General features: G+C 41.2%; 1 protein-coding gene across 2 annotated transcripts in view; it reads right to left on the bottom strand.

Annotated features, from left to right (window-relative positions):
- Positions 1 to 19,533, bottom strand: part of LOC147662935 (interferon-induced very large GTPase 1-like) — a 398,632-nt gene that overhangs the window by 298,556 nt on the left and 80,543 nt on the right. For both annotated transcript variants that reach the window (XM_086950786.1, XM_086950785.1), the window contains exons 2-3: positions 18,089 to 18,390; positions 1,020 to 1,082 (exon numbers count right to left, since the gene is read on the bottom strand). In XM_086950786.1, coding sequence (XP_086806912.1) covers positions 1,020 to 1,082; positions 18,089 to 18,383 — 358 coding nt within the window. In that variant the 5' untranslated portion in view covers positions 18,384 to 18,390. The remainder of the gene's footprint in view (positions 1 to 1,019; positions 1,083 to 18,088; positions 18,391 to 19,533) is intronic.

A 19,533-nucleotide genomic window follows, 5' to 3' on the forward strand; every position in this document is an offset into this window, starting at 1 on the left:
ATAGAATGCCGCTGACAGATCTAATAAAATCAGGGCACTCGGCTGTTTACTGTCGGCCCTAACTCTGACCTCGTCCAAGACAGACATCATCACTAGCTCTGTGCTATGATGAGCTCTAAAGCCAGCCTGTCTAGCATGGAGCAGTTGATGATCCTCCAGGTACCTTGAGAGTATCTTTAGTACGTGCTGTTCCAAGATTTTAGCTATAAAGGGGAGCTGAGAGATTGCCTATAGTTCTTTAAGGTCAGGGTGTCTGCACCAGACTTTTTCAGCAGGGGGGTGACCCTGGCTTCTTTCAGATTTGTTGGTAGATAACCCAAATCCAGAGAATTATTGAGTAGTCCCAAGACCTGCTTCTCCTGGCCTGGCAGAGCCATTTGAAAAATCCTAGGAGGGCAAGGGTCTGCTCGAGAGCCTGATTTGGTATGATTTGCTAATGATACCAAAGTGGCTGAGTCAAGATTAGGGAATGACTACTAAGGCAGGGAGGAGGGCTAGTCTGGTCGAGGGAACTAGGATCAGTGGGGGTTCTAGCAATTTCCGGGATGATGTCCGTGACTTTCTGAAGGAAAAACTCCTGAAAAGCATCACAATCTAGGGATGCGATTGTGGATTTCTTCTCAGCTTTTTGACTCAGTTCCTACAGAATGGCAAAAGTCTCTTTTTGTTTATTATCTGCCAAGACAACCCTTCCCTCATAATATTCTGCTTTCCTAGCTAAAATAGGTAATTTGTAAGTAGCAAAAAAGGCTTTGTGAACCATGGGGCCCCCTGAGATATGTGTTGATACTTAACAGTGAACACTCACTCCCGTTATTTATTGGCCAGAAAAAATAAATTATTTGATTTGACCCCAACTGAAAAAATAAGCAAGGGGCAGCAATGTGAAAAGGAGGGTGGTTGGGGGGAAGAGAAATGAATATGTGAAATTTAAAAAATATATATATATAGACTTGCAGCCAAATTTTGGCAAAATGGGTGGGAAAAGATGCAGTTATGAACATTAAACCTTAAATTACCTTCAACTTCTTCCATCTTTATTTCCATTTGGGTCTCGTCTACATTCCCATCAGCTTCTGATCCTTTAAAAGGTGCAAGAGAAACTTGTTAATATTAACAGATGAGTGGCGAAAATTGTATGATCGTCTGCAACTTTCTTTATTTGCTGCTGCTTTATATTTTCCAAAATGTTGGAGTCTTTAGAAAAAAGGAACAGTAGCATGCAGAACAATTGTAATTGAAAAAAACATCAAGAGGAGACAAATGAGAAGGAGATAATGCAGAGAGAAGTAAAGGAGAAAAGGAATGTAGCAAGAAAGATGAGGGATTAAAAAGAGTAAAAGGAAAAACAGTTGGGGATAGGAGAAGGGCGGAAAAGGAGGGAGAGGGTTTCCAAGTACATTGTTGGTGCAAAGACTGTCACCCACATATCAATAGAAATTATGGAGTACTCCAACAAATTCTTGTAAAATGGCCACCTCAAACTCTCCAGTTATTGCAGGGCAGCAGAAGCCGTCCAGTGGAGTCCAAAGGTGTTTCAAAGAATGGCACTATGTGCAGTCCAGGAAGGTCGGGACATTAGACACGGCTCCTGCTTTTGGTTGGTTAGATGAGCTGCTTTTTAAATATCTTTTCTCTGGTTGGTTAATCATACGCTTATTATGAGAGGCTCATGAGTCCTAAAATAGTGACTTGTTCCAGTGGTACCAACCCATAACTCCAGTGTGGTATAGGATTTAAAGTGTCAGTTAAAGCCGAGCACCTTAGTGTTATACAGGATTAACTAGAGTAGCACTAACTAGAATCTTGCCCTGGGGGGAGCATCACTGATGGAAGGAGAAATTCATGCATTCAGATTTGTGACAACTAGCTGTAAAATACTAAGGCTCTTTCAAAATGTCAACAGAAGGTAGCCATTTTGGATTTGAAAAACTGTGCAGAAAAAACAATCACAACGTTTCTGAATTGCCTCTTTCATAAAGATAGCAATATGGTAGTCTAGATCACCCAACTATTACGACTTGTAACATGAATGAGTACCTCCTCTTTAGATTCACCTATATATAAGACTTGGGGGAAGGAGGCATAATGGTTATATGTCAAAATACTGAATACATCGTGATTGACCTGCAATGGTATCAGCTTCAAGATACCTACATACAGAGTGTTGTTCAAGGTAAGCATGCAAAGGGGAATATAGATTTACTATTCTAACTCATCTATATCTTGCCAATATTGTGCAAGTTGATATCCTGTAGTGAACATTGTTGCAATTTCACATTTAAGTTGATACTGTGGTACCACAGGGTCCTAATACCTACAGTCTTCTTAGACCTCACTAAATACCTCAAACTGAAAAGACCTTTTAGAGGAGTAGTCAGACTATCTTAGGTGGCATGTATGAAAAGATGTATATAGTTATGTTTGAATATTTCATTCAAATCAAGCCTGATTGTATGCTAACAGGGTTACTGTTTCAGCATGTAAAATGTTGATATTTACGGTGCTAGTGAAGATCTAGAGAGCAGGCTATTTGGTTTGAATGCAGCAAATAAGCATGCACTAGCTCGCCATGTTTCTCTCAGACTTCACATTTTGTTTTCTTAAATGCATGCTAACAAGGCAGAGAAAGGGAAGTTTTCACTCCTTGAAGCAAGCACTATACATAAACAAAGTGACTGAAGTACAGCAACAAGGAAAGAATACCTTACAGGGTTCTGTCTGGAAGAAAGAAGGAAACAGCTGCATTACCTTTCTGTATACACTTTTTGTATTTCAAACAATAAGTATTCTTTGCTGTTTTTTGTAGCAAAGAAAATGCTCGTCATGAGCTGACCCCTCCTCGCTCCATAGTATCATACAGAAAAGATATACGAGGTGCCTGGTGTCGGGGTGGGATAAGACACTTGGACTGGCTGCTGTTAAAAAAGACTGAAATACACAGTGCAGACTTCAGACATGATGGCCTAATAATGCACGCAGGGAGGCTTTACATGGCTTGGTGCATTGTTACATTCTGTTAGACTAGTGATTCCCAACCTGTGGTTCGGGGACCCCTGGAGGTCTGCGAAGCCTCCTCAGGAGGTCTGCGACTGTGAAGGAAATTAAATAATATTAACAGATTAATAAAGTGTATGTAAATAAAAAAGCTAAATGCAGAACTGAAAATTTTTAAACGGACTGTAAGTGTGAACTAAGTTGAAATTGGAGGCTAAAAACGTAATTACCATCCTCGGATTGATTCGTAGGAGTAGTGCAAAATGTATCACGCAGAATATAGTAAGGACGATGAGTGGCCTCAACTTTAATCTCGAAAAGCTTTAACTTTTCTATTAAAATCAATTTAGATTTTTCTTATTTATATGTGTTTGTGAATTATATAAAATGCGTCCTCATTTGTTTACTTGTTTGATAAATGTTTTTTCTGCATTTTTTAGGTATTATTTGCAGTTCAAATCATCGACAATGCTTTGTCAGTTGGCAGCACCTGCGCAACCGCATCAGACATGACGGGGGAATGGAGGTCCAAAATGCATGAGGTGTTCCCAGTCTGCAGCGTCAGGCTGGTAGAAGAAAACATCCTCTTTCCAAGATTGTCCACCATCTTGGATACTCTGTCAGTGGTGCGGCAGTGAATGCGCCAGGATTTACATGGGACATTGAGGCTTGGACAACCAACTTCTCAGGGGTAGGGTGCTGCATGAAGAAATTTGGGTCCCCTGAGTTGGATCACTGAAATAATATCGATTGTCAAAATATCGAGTTGCAATATTATCGTTGACAAAATATAGACTGTCAAAATATCGAGTTTCTATGTACTAACAGGTAAGTACAAAAATATAGAGTTTTAAATATCGTTTACAAAAATAGTTGTAAAAAATATCGACTTTAATCAAAACAATGTTAAATTACATTAATATTAATAATTAATTACTAAAATATATTTAAAAACACTTAGATTCATTTATAATAATTAAATAATTAATGAAAGTCAAAATATTTTTTTAAATCATATTTCTTAAAACATATATATAGAGTAACAAAATATAATTAAATAATAGCCAATATTATTAACGTACAATAACAAAAGTGTAAAAATTACTATTCCCACTGCAAAGAATGCAAGCATAGGGTAAGCGTTGGATAGTGTAGGGGTTAAAATTACTATTCCCACTCCAAAGAGTGCAACAGTAGGGAAAGCGTTGGATAGCGTAGGGGTAAAAATTACTATTCCCGCTCCAAAGAGTGCAACAGTAGGGAAAGCGTTGGATAGCGTAGGGGTTAAAATTACTATTCCCACTCCAGTGGGTGCAACAGTAGGGAAAGCGTTGGATAGCGTAGGGGTTAAAATTACTATTCCCACTCCAGTGGGTGCAACAGTAGGGAAAGCGTTGGATAGCGTAGGGGTTAAAATTACTATTCCCACTCCAGTGGGTGCAACAGTAGGGAAAGCGTTGGATAGCGTAGGGGTTAAAATTACTATTCCCACTCCAGTGGGTGCAACAGTAGGGAAAGCGTTGGATAGCATAGGGGTTAAAATTACTACTCCCACTCCAGTGGGTGCAACAGTAGGGAAAGCGTTGGATAGCGTAGGGGTTAAAATTACTATTCCCACTCCAGTGGGTGCAACAGTAGGGAAAGTGTTGGATAGCGTAGGGGTTAAAATTACTATTCTCACTCCAGTGTGTGCAACAGTAGGGAAAGCGTTGGATAGGGTAGGGGTAAAAATGACTATTCCCACTCCAGAGAATACAACATTAGGGAAAGTAAATATTTCATATATTATTCAAAATTCTAACAATGAATATCTATTAATAATTAATAAAAAAATAAATAAAAATGTTATCTAATAGAATAAATAATATTTTTAAATTACTATTTAACATTAATTATTGTAATTAATCACCTATTAATACAAATTAATTATACATTAACAATTATTATTTTATACTTAAAAATTATTTCACTATTATTTCCAAATAAATAACGCTCAATTATTTTTATTATTTAATTATTAAAAAATTACTTTGCACCCTATGCACCTATAAACCCACAACCCACTACAGAAAATAAATTAGTAAAATGTACATAATTACCAATTAATCAATTAATATAAATAAATTAATAATTATAATTAAATTAATAAACTAATATCAATTAATTAACAATTAATTACTAATTAATATCAATAAATAAATTTACATATTCATGTAATTATAATTAATTTACTTCCCACCCTATTCCCCTATAAACCCACAACCCGCTACAGAAATTAAATGAGTAAAAATTACATAATTACCAATTAATCAAATACAAATTATTTGAAAATTCTAATTAAATTAATTAACAAATATAAATTAAGTTACAATTAATTACTGATTACTATCAATAAATACATTTACATATTTAATTAATTATTAAATTACTTCCCACCCTATTCCCCTATAAACCCACAACCCGCTACAGAATTACATTACGCAATATTCATAAATAAAAATGTCATTTAATAACATTATTTATAACATAAATACACACTTTTCACACATATTATAACATAAAAATACACTATAAAATATTATATATTTTTAAAAAATCGATATTTTTAACTATCTATATTATATATTTCGATATTTTATCTATATTTTTTACAGTCGATATTACTTCACTTACCTTAAAAACGATATTTTTGTTGTCTATATTCTGTCCTGTCGATATTTTGTCCAGTCTATATTAAATACTCGATATTTTGTCCAAACGATATTTTGGACTCGATATTATGTCTGTGCACCCCTGAGTTGGGTGGTGGCAGTGGATAAGTGTACTGTTCACAGGAGCCCGGGTTGGGCTTGGCCCAAGACCCAAGCAGAACGACAGTAAGTGCCTCATTGAAAGGTAGAAGCAGTTCTGATGGGGACACTCCCGGCGGAAGCACTTCTGTCAAGACTTCAGTCTTGACTGCCCCAGAGGGCAAGCTAAGGTCCAGGACCTCAGCTGCCCTCCACACCACCATTGCGAAGGATGCTCCCCCATCTGTAGCCACGGTAGGGGGAGAAAGCATGCCAGTACCTGAAGAAGTTTCCAGTTCACTGGCTTCACCCAGATCCTCACACCGGTCGATATGTTTCTCATAGGGCTGGTATTCCTCAGGGTCCAGAGACCCCTCACATTCCTCCCAGAGTTCTAACCCATAGGAATAGAGCTCAGGCTCAGTCCTGGAAGGCATAGTTCCAGTCGGCGCTGAAGCCAGAAAATTCCGCTCCAGCTCCGGTATGATTAATGGGTGAGGATGAGGATGGGATGGCGGTGGGTGCCGGGAGTGTTGGCCTCAGGATCAGCGTCAGGAAAGGAAGGTCAAGGCAGTATGACCGGTGCAAATACGGATTCATCCATGGATCAATGGGGCCCAACTGGCACCGGAGCCGCCGACGTGGATCCAGTAGGGGCCCCTCCCGAACCTGCAGGTCCCAAAGGCGTGCCAGAGGGAAAGGACGGCACGAAGAGGAGGTGCATGACCTCATTGGGTGGGGTGTTGCCCCGGCTCCCTGAAAATTGGGGAGGTGCAAAGCTGACACAAGTGCTGGTTCAAACACGGAGCCAGGCCTCGAGAGGCGACACTCCCTCATCTCGTTGTCCATTGGATGAGGTGAAGTCGAAGCACGATTCAAGTTCTTTTTCTTTTTGTGGGACTTAGACTTACCTGAATGGTCTGATGACTCGACGTGCAACAACAACCTCGGGCTCTACAACCGCTCCCGGGACCTTCCTCTCGAACGAGACCTTGATCGCTGAGGCATCGCACATCGAACCGCCATAAGCTTGAGGGATGGCTCCATCAAGGTTTGTGGGTCCATGACAAGGCAGTTGGGGCAGGCCTTTGGGTCGTGATCCTGTTCGAGGCACTAGAGGCATACACGCTGTGGGTCCGTTCCTGACATCTATTGGTGACAGCCGCCGCAGGGCTTGAGGCCGGCCTTCTTGGATGACATCACTACCAGACAGGTAAACCTAAAAAAAAGCTGTGACAAAACGTTGAAAAAAACCTGGTCAAAAAATGACTATGGGATAGCTCTACCTAGATCTGCGCTGCTTGGTGTAGAAAGAAAAGAACGGACTGCAGCACTCCTGGGTGGGGCCTACATAGGCACCACAAATGTCACTTCCATTGTGGATGACGCCAACGACATCATGCGGAGCTGAACGATGCCACCTACCAATGCAAAGGGTTAATGCTCATGAAAAATGTCTGGATCCAGTTTGACACCTGGGGAACATTTAAGATGAGGAATCTGCAGCTAGAAGTCTCTATAAGATAGTATTTTTTTACTGCTGTTATGCCATCTTTCCCAATAACTCTGGGTTGTCTTAATGCACCTAAAGTGCTAACTTCAGAATGTGACCAGATACAGAGATACTGTTTACATTCAAATGAATGGCAATTTTAAATCTTCTTTAATGGTAAAGTAGTGTTTTAAGTTACTATTCTGAAAATACCACGTTTAGAAATTTGAAACTTTTCTGCCTTAACAAAATGTACCTTTCTTTCTTGCAAACTTCTTCCACGGCAAGATCAGCAAAATCAACAGTAACTTCAAACCCCAGCCCAAGACCACAGACTTATTCAAGGAACACAACGACCCCGCTACCACCACAGACATCAGACTAACCAAATAGAGCAAAATCGCCCCACAGGACACCGCCTCATTCATAAACTCTGTCCACTAGGGGGCCCCAACTGACCAATGCCCTTAACACAACTTCAATCTAGGTGAAGCCAGAATTAGCCACGTACTCACCACCTTGTTCAACACCTCAACTGGCACGGCCACCTTCCCAGAGGACTGAAAACTTGCAGAAACCAATGCCCTACTAAAGAAACCATCAGCAGAACCCAGCACATTCAACAAATACAGACCAATCTCCCTGCTCTTCTTCCGTGCCAAAGTATTAGAAAAAGCTGTCAACCAACAACTCTCCTCATATCAGGAACGGAACCTACTACTTGACTCCTCACATTTCCAGATTGTGCAGCAATCATAGCACTTGAGACACCCCTAATCTCGGTTACCAACAACATCCAAGCACCACTCGACAGAGGACAGAGTACAGCTCTGATCCTCAGCAGGATTCCATACGGTCTCCATCAACACACACATTACAAGGCTGCACAACATAGGCATCCAAGGAGCAACTCTCAGATGGATCGGCTCTTTCATCACCGGAAGAATGCAAAAGGTCCCCCCCTTTACCTTCAAATCCAAGGAAATCATCTGTGAAGTACCCCAAGGATCCTCGCTCAGCCCCACCCTCTTCAACACTTATATGAGACCTCTTGCCAGATTCTCCAAAACCCAGAGACTCAACATCATGTCTTACGCTGACGACACACAACTCGTCCTCTCCCTCTCTGAAGACACCATCAACACTAAGACCAACTTCCACAAGAGCATGACAGACATTGCCAAATGGATGAAGGACAACTGCCTGAAGCTCAACATGGACAAGACAGAGGTACTGATTATCGGAATAAAAAGCTCCCAGAGGAACATATCCTGGTGGCCCTCAGAACTTGGACATATTCCTACCCCCACTGGGCATGCTAGGAACATAGGCATCATTCTGGACAAGAAGCTCTGGTCAACTCCTTTTCCTACTCCTGCTTTTTCATCCTTCACATGCTTCGTAAGATATTCCAATGGCTACCCCAAAGCTCAAGACGCACCATCAGCGAGGACCTCATCTCCAGCAGACTGGACTACGGTAACTCTCTATATGAGGGATCACAGCTCACCTCCTCAGAAGACTACAGACAGCACAGAATGACGCAGTCGGATTCGTCCTGGATCTCCCAAGATTAACCCACATCACCCCCACCTAGGGACCTACACTCATTCCCGTACAGACAAAATGCAACTTCAAGTTCCTGACCCGTGCATACAAGGCCCTACACAAATGCGGACCTGCCGACTTGAACCACCGCCTGAACTTCCACGGGACACCTCGGCTCCACGTCCCTTTATGTAACCCTCACCCCCCACATCCAGTGTAGCAAACACGAGGTTGCTCCTTCTCCTAACTAGCAACAAAGACATGGGATAAGCTACCCTTTCATCTGTGGCCCTCCCAATCTCTTCCAGAGTTCCAAAAGCCCCTAAAGACCTGGCTAATCAACTGGACCCTGCCAGAGCCTGGATACCCTCATGGGTGACAAGAAGCGCTCTACAAATCTACTGATTTATTGATTGGTATGTCCACTGCAATCAATGAGTGAGCGAGTGACTACTCTTGCAATTGTTAACCTGGCCTGCACGTCTAAATATGACACATCATTGTAATTCTTAATAGTCTCTAATTTCCTGAATGCATGCTCTCCTTATTACGCTATATCTGATTAAGGTTAGTAATATTAACATTTTAAACAGCTGGACTTTCCAATTTAGGACTTTGACAATGAAACGTGTATCATACCTAGCAACTATATCAATACTGGTATGTTTCACATCTGTTTCTCTATTTCTCAAACTTATAATCACTTGTTTCGCGCACCTTCTTTAGTCACCTCACACACAATTTCCCAGCCCATTCTCAACCCTCATAAAATTCAGGTGCGGCTTAGAGTTATTAATGATTTAAATCAAATTGGACTTTAATACATGTGAGACACTGAGCCATGATTCGTCCAATAAAGGTTCAAATGCATTTAGTTCCTTTCAGGTTCTTTTGTTTTCTCACTTTGTTTTGGTTTTTTTACTTTTGGCTGAGGCAAAATTATTTGTTTTTGTATCTTACAAAATACATGGATCAGAGTTAATTTAATGGCAGATGCTCCAATATGTACATCAAAGAACACCATACAAGCTCTCAACAAAGTTTCAATCAAACATTTATTACAACAATTCGCACGCCTTGACTTATGGCCAGCAACATGATGAGAAGCCACTGTACATGCAATCCCAAAGGCCCTAATATTTAATATCTTTGAAAACCCAAAAAGAATCTACTACGGAAAATGTATCATGGGCAGGAGAGTAATATCTACTCTACAGGACGGATCCTTCTCCGCATATCCTCTAGACCAAAATCTTCGACAGTGTTGCATTATAATTTCTATCTTCTCATTTACAACTGTCTGATCTATTTAGGATTTAACACCCACATTAAAACCACCATCAACAATAAGACTATCCTTCTCCTAATCTGGAACATGTATTGACTGTGGTATACTACAGAAATATTCTTTTACAACCAAAATACAGGCAAAATATCAACTACCAAAATATAGTGACAGTAAGTACATATAGGTAAGATATAGATAGGTTTATGATACTTAACTCCACATACACACAGCTTGACTAAATCTCTTCAAGGTACCTGAAAAGACCATTTTAGTAGGATCCATCTGTCTCATTAAATAGAACATTCAAGGAAAAGTTTGTACTGGATCTATCCATTCTAGTGCTTATATCCATGTTAAAATCTCCCATATAAATAAGTTTGCAAGAGTGTCTTGGAAAACAAATCTTCAAAAAAGACGCCAAAGACATTTTAGGCCCTCCCCCAAATACTGCTCACCCTTAAACACTGATACTAGTCACACAGCTTGCCATCTTCAGCATGGGGAAAATTCCTTCCCAACAACATCAACACACATGAATGTTACTTAAATTGAAATGCCCTTGGTCTCAACCTATACGCTTCTGTCTTAAAGATTTGCATATCTTGAATACACTTACCATTAGTTGAGAAGTCCTTAAGGACATTTTAGTATAAGCACCCTTTTATCCCTGAATGGAAAACCCTGGTGTTGGGGGACAGAATTCTACTTAGAGAATTGGTATCTAGAACACCAGGGAGCTAGGACAACCAAAGCCCATGAATCACTGGCAGTGGCACTTTCATTTTAACTTGCCACCCTCCTCAATGATTTGAAATGAAAATAATAATTGGTGCTTCAAAGCAAATAAGAATGTAGTTAAAAAACTGACACATAGGTACAGCTAGACAAGTGATAACATGTCCCCTTCTCGCCTCCTCCCCCATTTGTTACCATTCCTTTTGAATCCACCTGACAAACAACTAAACCTAGAAGAAGAAGTGATGATTCTTGACAAGCGAAAACAGTGAGGCTTGAGTCGGAGGTACAGAAGATTACAGACTTTAAAGTGAGAAACCAGGGGTGTGATACTTTATCCAATCCTGCTTTCACTCATCATCACCTGCCTTCTCTCCTTCTTAAGTCCCTTTGTCTGTTGTCCACAATTTTATACAACTGGCTAGGAAGATGGCATGGGAGTCACACTTGAATGTCAAGTTTGTGGTAACCACTGTTTACTCCAAATAGATTCAGTAAGAATCATTGTACCATATAAATAAAAGGCCCAACGTGTAGGGCCATTTGAATTTGACATTGTGTTTCCTCAAACACTGAATGAATAGATACAATTGGTCCTTCCTAGAGGTATTGAGAGGGAGATATCCTTGTAGACATTTATCTTTTAGCCTCAGAAAATGTCTGGAGATCCACTCTTGCTAACTAGAGTATCCGCTCTAACTTGTTAGAACTGAAATGTCATAATAAGTTACAATGTACAAATAATGGCAGGGTTTCAAAGAAAACAGTCAGCACCTCTGTTTAGTTTGCAAATGAATATCACAATATGTACTCTAGCGTGCTCAATGTCAACACTGTGCCATCCACAGTGTTACCCAGTACATAGAGAAAAGATTCCTTCATGCACATCAATTATAGAAATTCGAACAACAGAGCACAGCACAACAAAAAGTTCCAATTATCAACAGTTAGTAATGTATTTAATTTCAAAATGAGCAGTAAATATAACAATCAGTATAGCAAGGTCTTGATCATAGGTGGTTCAGTGTTCAGAAATGTTGACATGTAGTTGTAGCAAATAAACAGCCGACATGTGTTTCGTCAATAAACGACTTTCTCAAGGCTGTTGGCAAAACAGTATGGCAAGTTGTTTGATTTAAAAACAAGAGGGAATTCTTACTACATTATCCCAATGTTCAACACTTAATTGCTTACAGGGCGGAAAAGTGCAGAGCGGAAAGAGTGCCAAAAATATAAAAAATAGAGACAGAAAAGTGTGACAAAATCTCCGTGAAATAGAATATTAATAATAAGTGTTTGGCAAATGAGCCAACACAACATAATCAACCGTAGCCCATCGTGATATGTGATTTTTCAGAGATAAGTAGAAGAAGTGATCCACAGACAAGTCAGGCACCCTAGTGAGTTCTTCCATCCAGAGACAAACTCATGTATGTTAGAAGAGGAGAGGGAAAAGAATTAGAGAGAAAACAAAAAGGAAATTGTATTCTGCGTATACCTTAAGTCAGTATCTGTATGCAGAAGAGTCAATGAAAGCACCCTTATCTTCTCCAATACGAAGTTTCGAAGGAGTGCAGCAAAATCTATAACGAATCCGTGAATCGTAATAAACTTAAATAGTCACTAGGAAAAGGCCGATGTGAACTGATCAGCAGTTCAGCTTCTAAGCGCCCCTTTTATTTTAAAAACGAGCTATTGTGGTGCTAGAATATCTTGCAACACAAAGTAGAAAGGACCCTCTAGTGTCTAGGCCACTTCCCTGCAGTGTTCCTACCAGTCCACCAATTCATCCAATGGGGTATGCTGACCTCGATAGAATCTCAGTACTTAACAGCGCTCAATAACAATTAGAAATGAAAAGAGTAAGAACCAGAGTGCCAAGAACTAGAATGCAGTTTCCCAAAACCCCAATTAAATTCTTAAAAAGCGGTAATAAGCGTGGGTAGTGCTGCAAATATTAACATAGTCGAAAGGTAGAGCCCGATAAGACCTCCAAAGAGTCAATGTATACAACACGAACAGTATTCTTCTTACCTAGCTATGTCAGGTGAGCTAGAAAAACAGAAAAACGTGTTATGGTAAATGGGTAGAAGCCAATGTATAGAGCTTCTGAAAGAGTATCGGTAGTGAGTTGAAGTCTATGAAGTAACGGAAATGAGCTGTAAGAAACACACCTCTGCAAAGTATGTACAGACCCCTATGGGTCTATCTCAACCCAAAAACTCAAAACTTACCCCAAGAGCGTAGTTTCCTGCTCCCAACATAAAAGGTTAATATAACCATCATCAAAGAAATGCCGTATAAGTAACAGGACGCGTCTCCCAAGCGTCAAATGCGTGACGACGCATATGGAAGTAATGTATCAGTAGTACGAGCGCATTGGCCATTTTTGAGGTTCCATTGTATTTTAATGAACTACGAATTCGCGTAATACGACATGCTGTTTCTCCTAGGGATAATAACTTCCCTGTGTCCAGTTCTTCAGCTATCCTGATGGTGCCCACCCTACACATTCTTTCAAAAGTGATTGTGTGAGTCGATTTTCAGAGCAATCTGGACAAACACCTTTCATTTGTACACCCTTAAGATTGTCTACCTTCATACTCTAGATAAGGAATTTCATTTGAAGATTATTTCTTCATAACTGATTTATTAAGTCATCTCCTTCATTTTGGACCACTGCATGAAACTCATTAAGTTAACAATGCCATCTGTAGTTTGATGCACACTATCGGAGCTTGAATAGCACCTTCCCTGGAGTCAACCTTGTGGCCAAGAGACATCAATCAATCAATCAAAGCGTTTGTATAGCGCGCTACTCACCCGGAGGGTCTCAAGGCGCTTGGGGAAGGGGGTCCGCTACTGCTCTAACAGCCAGGTCTTGAGCTGCTTACTGAAGGCGAGGTGGTCCTGGGTCAGGCGGAAGTGGGTCGGGAGGGAGTTCCAGATCTTGGCGGCGAGGTAGGAGAAGGACCTTCCCCCTCTGGTAGCTCTTCGGATGCGGGGGACGGCTGCGAGGGCGTGGCCGGTCGATCGGAGCTGGCGTTTGGGAGCGTAGAAGTTGAGGCGGCTGTTGAGGTATCCTGGTCCTTGGTTGTGCAGGGCTTTGTGTGCGTGGGTGAGGAGACGGAAGGTGATTCTCTTGTTGACCGGGAGCCAGTGCAGGTCTTGCAGGTGTCCGGAGATGTGGTTACGACGGGGGATGTCCAGGATGAGTCTTGCAGTTCCTCTGTTGCCTTACCTAGATCATACATGACCGACTGCTTTTCTGATGGTTTATTGTTTTCAAGGTCACGGTTCCAGGATAGTTGCAGATACAGGAGTCTTTACAGTTAGTTCACTCACAAGGGAGACGCTCACAGTCCAGAATCATCTCCAGATCTCAAGAGTCATCATCAGGATCACTCTACTCGCTCTGCCAGCAGCCCGCTCATATGTGATCCTTGGGAGTGGCAAAATACAGAGGCAAGACTGGTGGCCAGGGCCAAAGCTTGAAAGCAAACTGTCAATTTGGCGGTAGAGTGTCGGGAATTACTGAACAACCTTTTTATAACCTTTATACAAATTATGCAATGGTTTCTCAAATGCGTTTTCTGCAACAATACACCAGCTTTCCTTTCTTAAAAGAATGTATAATTTAGGTGAATTTAACGAATTCACATTTTGAAATTATCATAACCATCTTTTCTCCTTAAAATCAAATTCTCTATTTTCTGAACACATAAGCTTGATCAAGTGCCCCACTGAAATACAAGCAAAGTAAGTCATCAATCAGAGTAAGGATAAAAATACAGGACTATTGGAGACCACAGAGTAAAAACAAACATGCCAAAGCATCATATGCAGACATATAGAACTGCAATGCACACAACGCGTTTCGATAAATATGTTGTTGCTGCTGTAGTGAGTCAAACAATAGCAGTACAGCCAACATAGATTCCAGTATAGTACACAATAAATTCAATTCCCTGCCCGCACACCTTCAACATCAACTCCACAATACCTTAAAAATACATCATACACCTGCATTCATATTTTCTAAGTCTGACAATGTTTACTAGTTAACCTTTAACAATATGTTTTCTCATTAATAACTGAGTTCACTAATAGAAAGGTCTATTCATGATCTTCAAATGCCATTTAATTACTGCCCTATTTCAGTCCTCAACCTCCATAAAAAGTATAGAAAAGCATGTTACAAAATGTGAAGCCATCTTTCCTTTACAGAAATCAAGTTGGTACTTGTGTTAGATCACTCAAGAACTAAACTGGATTTGATTTTGGTTAAGGTAACCGGCTTAGTCCTTTTGGGCATCCTGGCATTCGTTTGCACAGAGGACCACTAGATACGGTTGATGAAGCTACAGCATATAGAAACTGAAGGAGTAGGTCACCAATGGATAGCCTCCTTTCTGACAGCACAGTTGCAAGCTGTTTTAATGCATTCCTTCAATGGCACTCCCAAAACTCTAAAAAGTCTCAAGGGCTCCCTTTCCACTCTGGTACCTTATGCCATGTAAGTCATCATTAGTTCACTCACAAGACTTTACCTTTAAACCTCTGCTAATCACAAAAACTCTATAATGCTTTTAGAAAAACACTGCCAGCCATACAATTCCATTTATAGAGTTCCTACTTGACGTTGGTAAGTGAATGGCAAACAACTCAGTAAAGCTTAATGAGTTTATTAAGACAGGCTTCCTGATTGTATATCACCATCTTAATGAATGAATTTCTTGTTCCTGGACTTTCATTATGTGTTCTCTCTGTCCAATGGCTTGTGAAGGTTAATTTAGGATTACTTTGCTTAGTAAATTGTGCATTAACAAATGCATGTAACTATACCTAGTTACAAATGGGTCAACTTGATTAAAATAAAACAAGAAAAAATGGTTTACAAATGTGTTCTCTCTGTTCAAATAGTACACTACCTTGCTTTCCATTTGATTGCAATGTGTTCTAACACTGTAGTGTGTACGGAGAGTCCGCAGTCCAGCTATGCTTATATCACAGCTGAATGGAGCAAGGGAAAGCAGAACGCTTATGGTGTTGGAAGAGCGGGCTGTGCAGGAACGGAGGAAAGTTCGACAGTCTCATCACAAAATGTGCAAAAAAGGACATCCTATGCCAGGATGGCTCCTTTTTTGTGAACGTTTGCACGTAGACTGTCTATGACAAACTTGGACATGATGCCCCTGCTATTTCCCAGTGACTAGTCCATGAAGCCTTTGGACATGATGGAATGTGCATAAAAGGGTGAAAATTCTGCTGGTAGTCTCGTATACTAAGGGCCTTGTCATGACAGTTCATCACTGGCTGCATAACAAAACTGAAGCGAAAAACACTAAGAAGTACCTTCTACTGCATGTAACAGGCTTGTGAACATAGTGCCACTCTAACTCTTGGGGGAGCTGATAATTTACATCATGTGAGATGCTGGACACTAATCCATATAAACTGGGCAGCAGGCCATGTTTTCCACCCAAACAGACCTTTTACCTTCCTGATAAGTTCACCAGAAGGAAACCATGGTATGAAAGGCTATGCAGAACTGGTTGCACATCAAGACATCAAGACACAAGTGATAACAAATACTCTGATTATTGCCTGGGGAGTAATGGAATGGGTTTGTGCATACTGAGCACTTCTGCCTTCTGATACTGCCTTATCACAACAGATCTAAGGACTTGCTGTAAAGAAAATAAGAGACTACTACTCATACACAATAGGACTGAGGCTTATCACAGGTGGGGCTTCAGGCAGTACCAGTGAAGTGCTATGACAGCCAGCCCGGTTTGGGACAAAGTGGACTACAATTCCTTCAACGAGGAGGGCTTTGTGATCTTCATCTACAGCTTATTTCAACTAAGAACTTTTCATAGTGGAGAAGTGTGGCTCAATGGTTAGAAGAGGCAGACCATGAAGCAGAGGTCAGACCCGGGACCAGGGTTCAATTCCCGACGCGGCAGGGTCCTGAGCCCAAAATGTCAACGGACTCGATAATTCTCGCATCGGTGCCTGCTCGAATCACGGGTTCACACTCTGCAACTCCGGGCAATAGCTTGCTTAATCTCCACTATGGCCCCCCCGCGGCGGGATGCCTGGCTTTCACCTTGGGGGTGCCCAGTATGGGTTATCTCACAGGGAAAAACCAGGACGGGTTCCCAAAGCAAGCGCTTAGAGACCGTTGGTGATAATGCGCTATATAAATATTAATTACAATTACAATTTCTACATCGACTTAAGAAGCCCTATTTATTGTTACTTAGAAAAGTGATTTTTTAAATATCTCTCTCATGAGGCAGATGCAGAACGTGCTGTGAAAAGCTCCCCAGCCTACTTCATGCAGAGAAAGGAACGGCGGCCTTTGTCCCTTAAGAGCCAGCTGAATTATACCCTAGTATACAACAAGGTAGGGAGTGGTATAAAGACTCGCCAACAAGGTAGGGAGTGGTATAAAGCAATTTCATAATAATTGTTTAAATACAACTTCGCATTGGTACAAGGTGGGAAACTTCTCTGAAATGGAGGTATAAAAAAAAGGATCAACATCAGGATTCCCCACGCAGGAGCCGTCCTGGAAAAAAACAACTTCAGGTCTGTAAATGTAAATTCGAGCCTGCAGTAAACTCACTCTTTAAATAAAATGTATCACGATTTAGATTTGAATAGCTTGTGCACTCATCTGCAGTACTGTGAACATCTGCAGAAAAGGTTCAACTAGTATAGCCAAGTACGAAAATACAAAAACACAACATGCAGTAAAGAATCTTAAAATGGCTCCTGCAAAGTGAGACTAATTCTTTAAATCTCATGGGTCAAAGACCCAAACAATTAAATGTATTGGCTGCATAGAATAATGTATTATATGTTTGCGTTGAATACAGTTTTGTTAATGATACTGACATTTCCAAAATTTACTGCAGATAATATCAAGCATTGTCAAAGTCGACAGCTCTCGCCTTCTGGACCAAGTAACGGTGCCTATGCGGTTTGTCGATTAAAAAGAAGCAGTTTAAATACAAAAGCATGGCCCATCAAAGCTCGGATACATTTCGGAAAACTACGACTTGCTTGAAACTAGCAAATTCCTGGAGTTAAGACTGCTTAGAGCTTTGAAAATGCAACCGCTTTTGGAAGGAAAATAGTGGGCGGGACAAACCTGGTTTCTGTTTCAGATGGTTTTATCTACCATGTGCTGCTCTATGGTGTTACTAGTCTTACAATGCCATCACTCACCTTTTCCAGAATCCTCTAGTAGATGAACGAGGCCTGGGAAGGATCTACCCATGGTTTTTAAGTTCTCCAGAAACGTATGGCATGTTGGTTCGCCTTTCTGCAGCATTGAGTTCAGCACTGCTCGAACTCTTTTCTCTGGATCAGATATTTCCTGCAGTCTGAAATATTCTTCCTGTGTGATGAGCAGCAGGCAGTCGAGCTCGTCCAGGACTACGTCAGTGTCACTCTTCAAGATTTCGGTGAGCTTTCGGCGTAACCTTCGAATAACTTCTGAGCGCATTCCAGTAGACGCCATTGAGGACCTATTGTTGAAGAAATCTAACAATTAGAATATTTTGGGGATCACCTAAAAGTATACAAAAGTCACTGACAGAAACAGCAGTCATTATCATTCACTAATATAGATAGTGTGTGTGTGCTCTCTCCTCAACAGGTAACCAGTGATTGATAACACCTATGTTCTAAGCATGAGGTAAACAACAACAGTCAAGAGAACGACACAACTTTGTGGACAAACAGATTTAGAGATAAGTGATTGAATGGAATCACGTCATGTGAGTGGAACTGAAATCAGCCCCAGCCTTTCTGGTTCGCACCTTTAAACTTCTACGTCTCAAAAAGTGGCACACGTTAGCCTAGGAGATCCCACAGGTAAACACCACTTAAGTAGAGTTTCAAACTATGGACTCCACAATGTGTCTTACCCTAACTTTACCATTTGTCGTCTTATTTGTAGTAACTATAATCAGATCTTGGGTAGGGTGCCTGGTGCCAGCATGTTGAGCATAAGCAGTTCTTTCCTAATCCATACTAGTGTTCAATCAAGGACGCTGTGCTCGGTCAGGGACTGCTGTGGGCTGACATCCGAGGACTCCAGAGCCCAGGAACCAGCGGGGGCCGCAGAGAAAACCGGCAGCCCCTCCCACCTTACCTGAAGGGCTTCAAAGACTCCTTGCCCCTCCCGCTTCGCGGGAGACGCTGCGCTCGGTCAGGGACTGCTGTGAGCTGACATCCGAGGACTCCAGAGCCCAGGAACCAGCGGGGCCGCAGAGCAAAACGGCAGCCCCTCCCACCTCATCTGACGGGACGTATAAGACAGCCTTGGACTCCAGCGCCGCGGGAGAAGCCCGGGCAAAGGGCGGCCGTCCGGGGCCGAACGAGGCTGGGCTGGGCAATAGATTTTGGTTCCTGTTGCTGAAATCTATACCCTGGAAGTGAGACTCTCTTTTCATTTATCTGTCGATTTTGGACATTGATTTTATCTTTAGATATTCAAAACACCGTGTTAATAGGAGAGTAAGCTAAGTATAGTATTTAAGTGTCTGGAAATTCACGATAGTCTTTATTTTTCTTTTAAAAAGCTTAAATTTTGTGGTTTTAATTATAAATATCAACCATGTCTAAACATAAAGCTGATGAGACTCCTACTGCTGTAGCCACATTAG

Source organism: Lissotriton vulgaris, unplaced genomic scaffold (assembly GCF_964263255.1).
Source record: "Lissotriton vulgaris unplaced genomic scaffold, aLisVul1.2 SCAFFOLD_801, whole genome shotgun sequence".
Lineage (NCBI taxonomy): Eukaryota > Metazoa > Chordata > Amphibia > Caudata > Salamandridae > Lissotriton > Lissotriton vulgaris.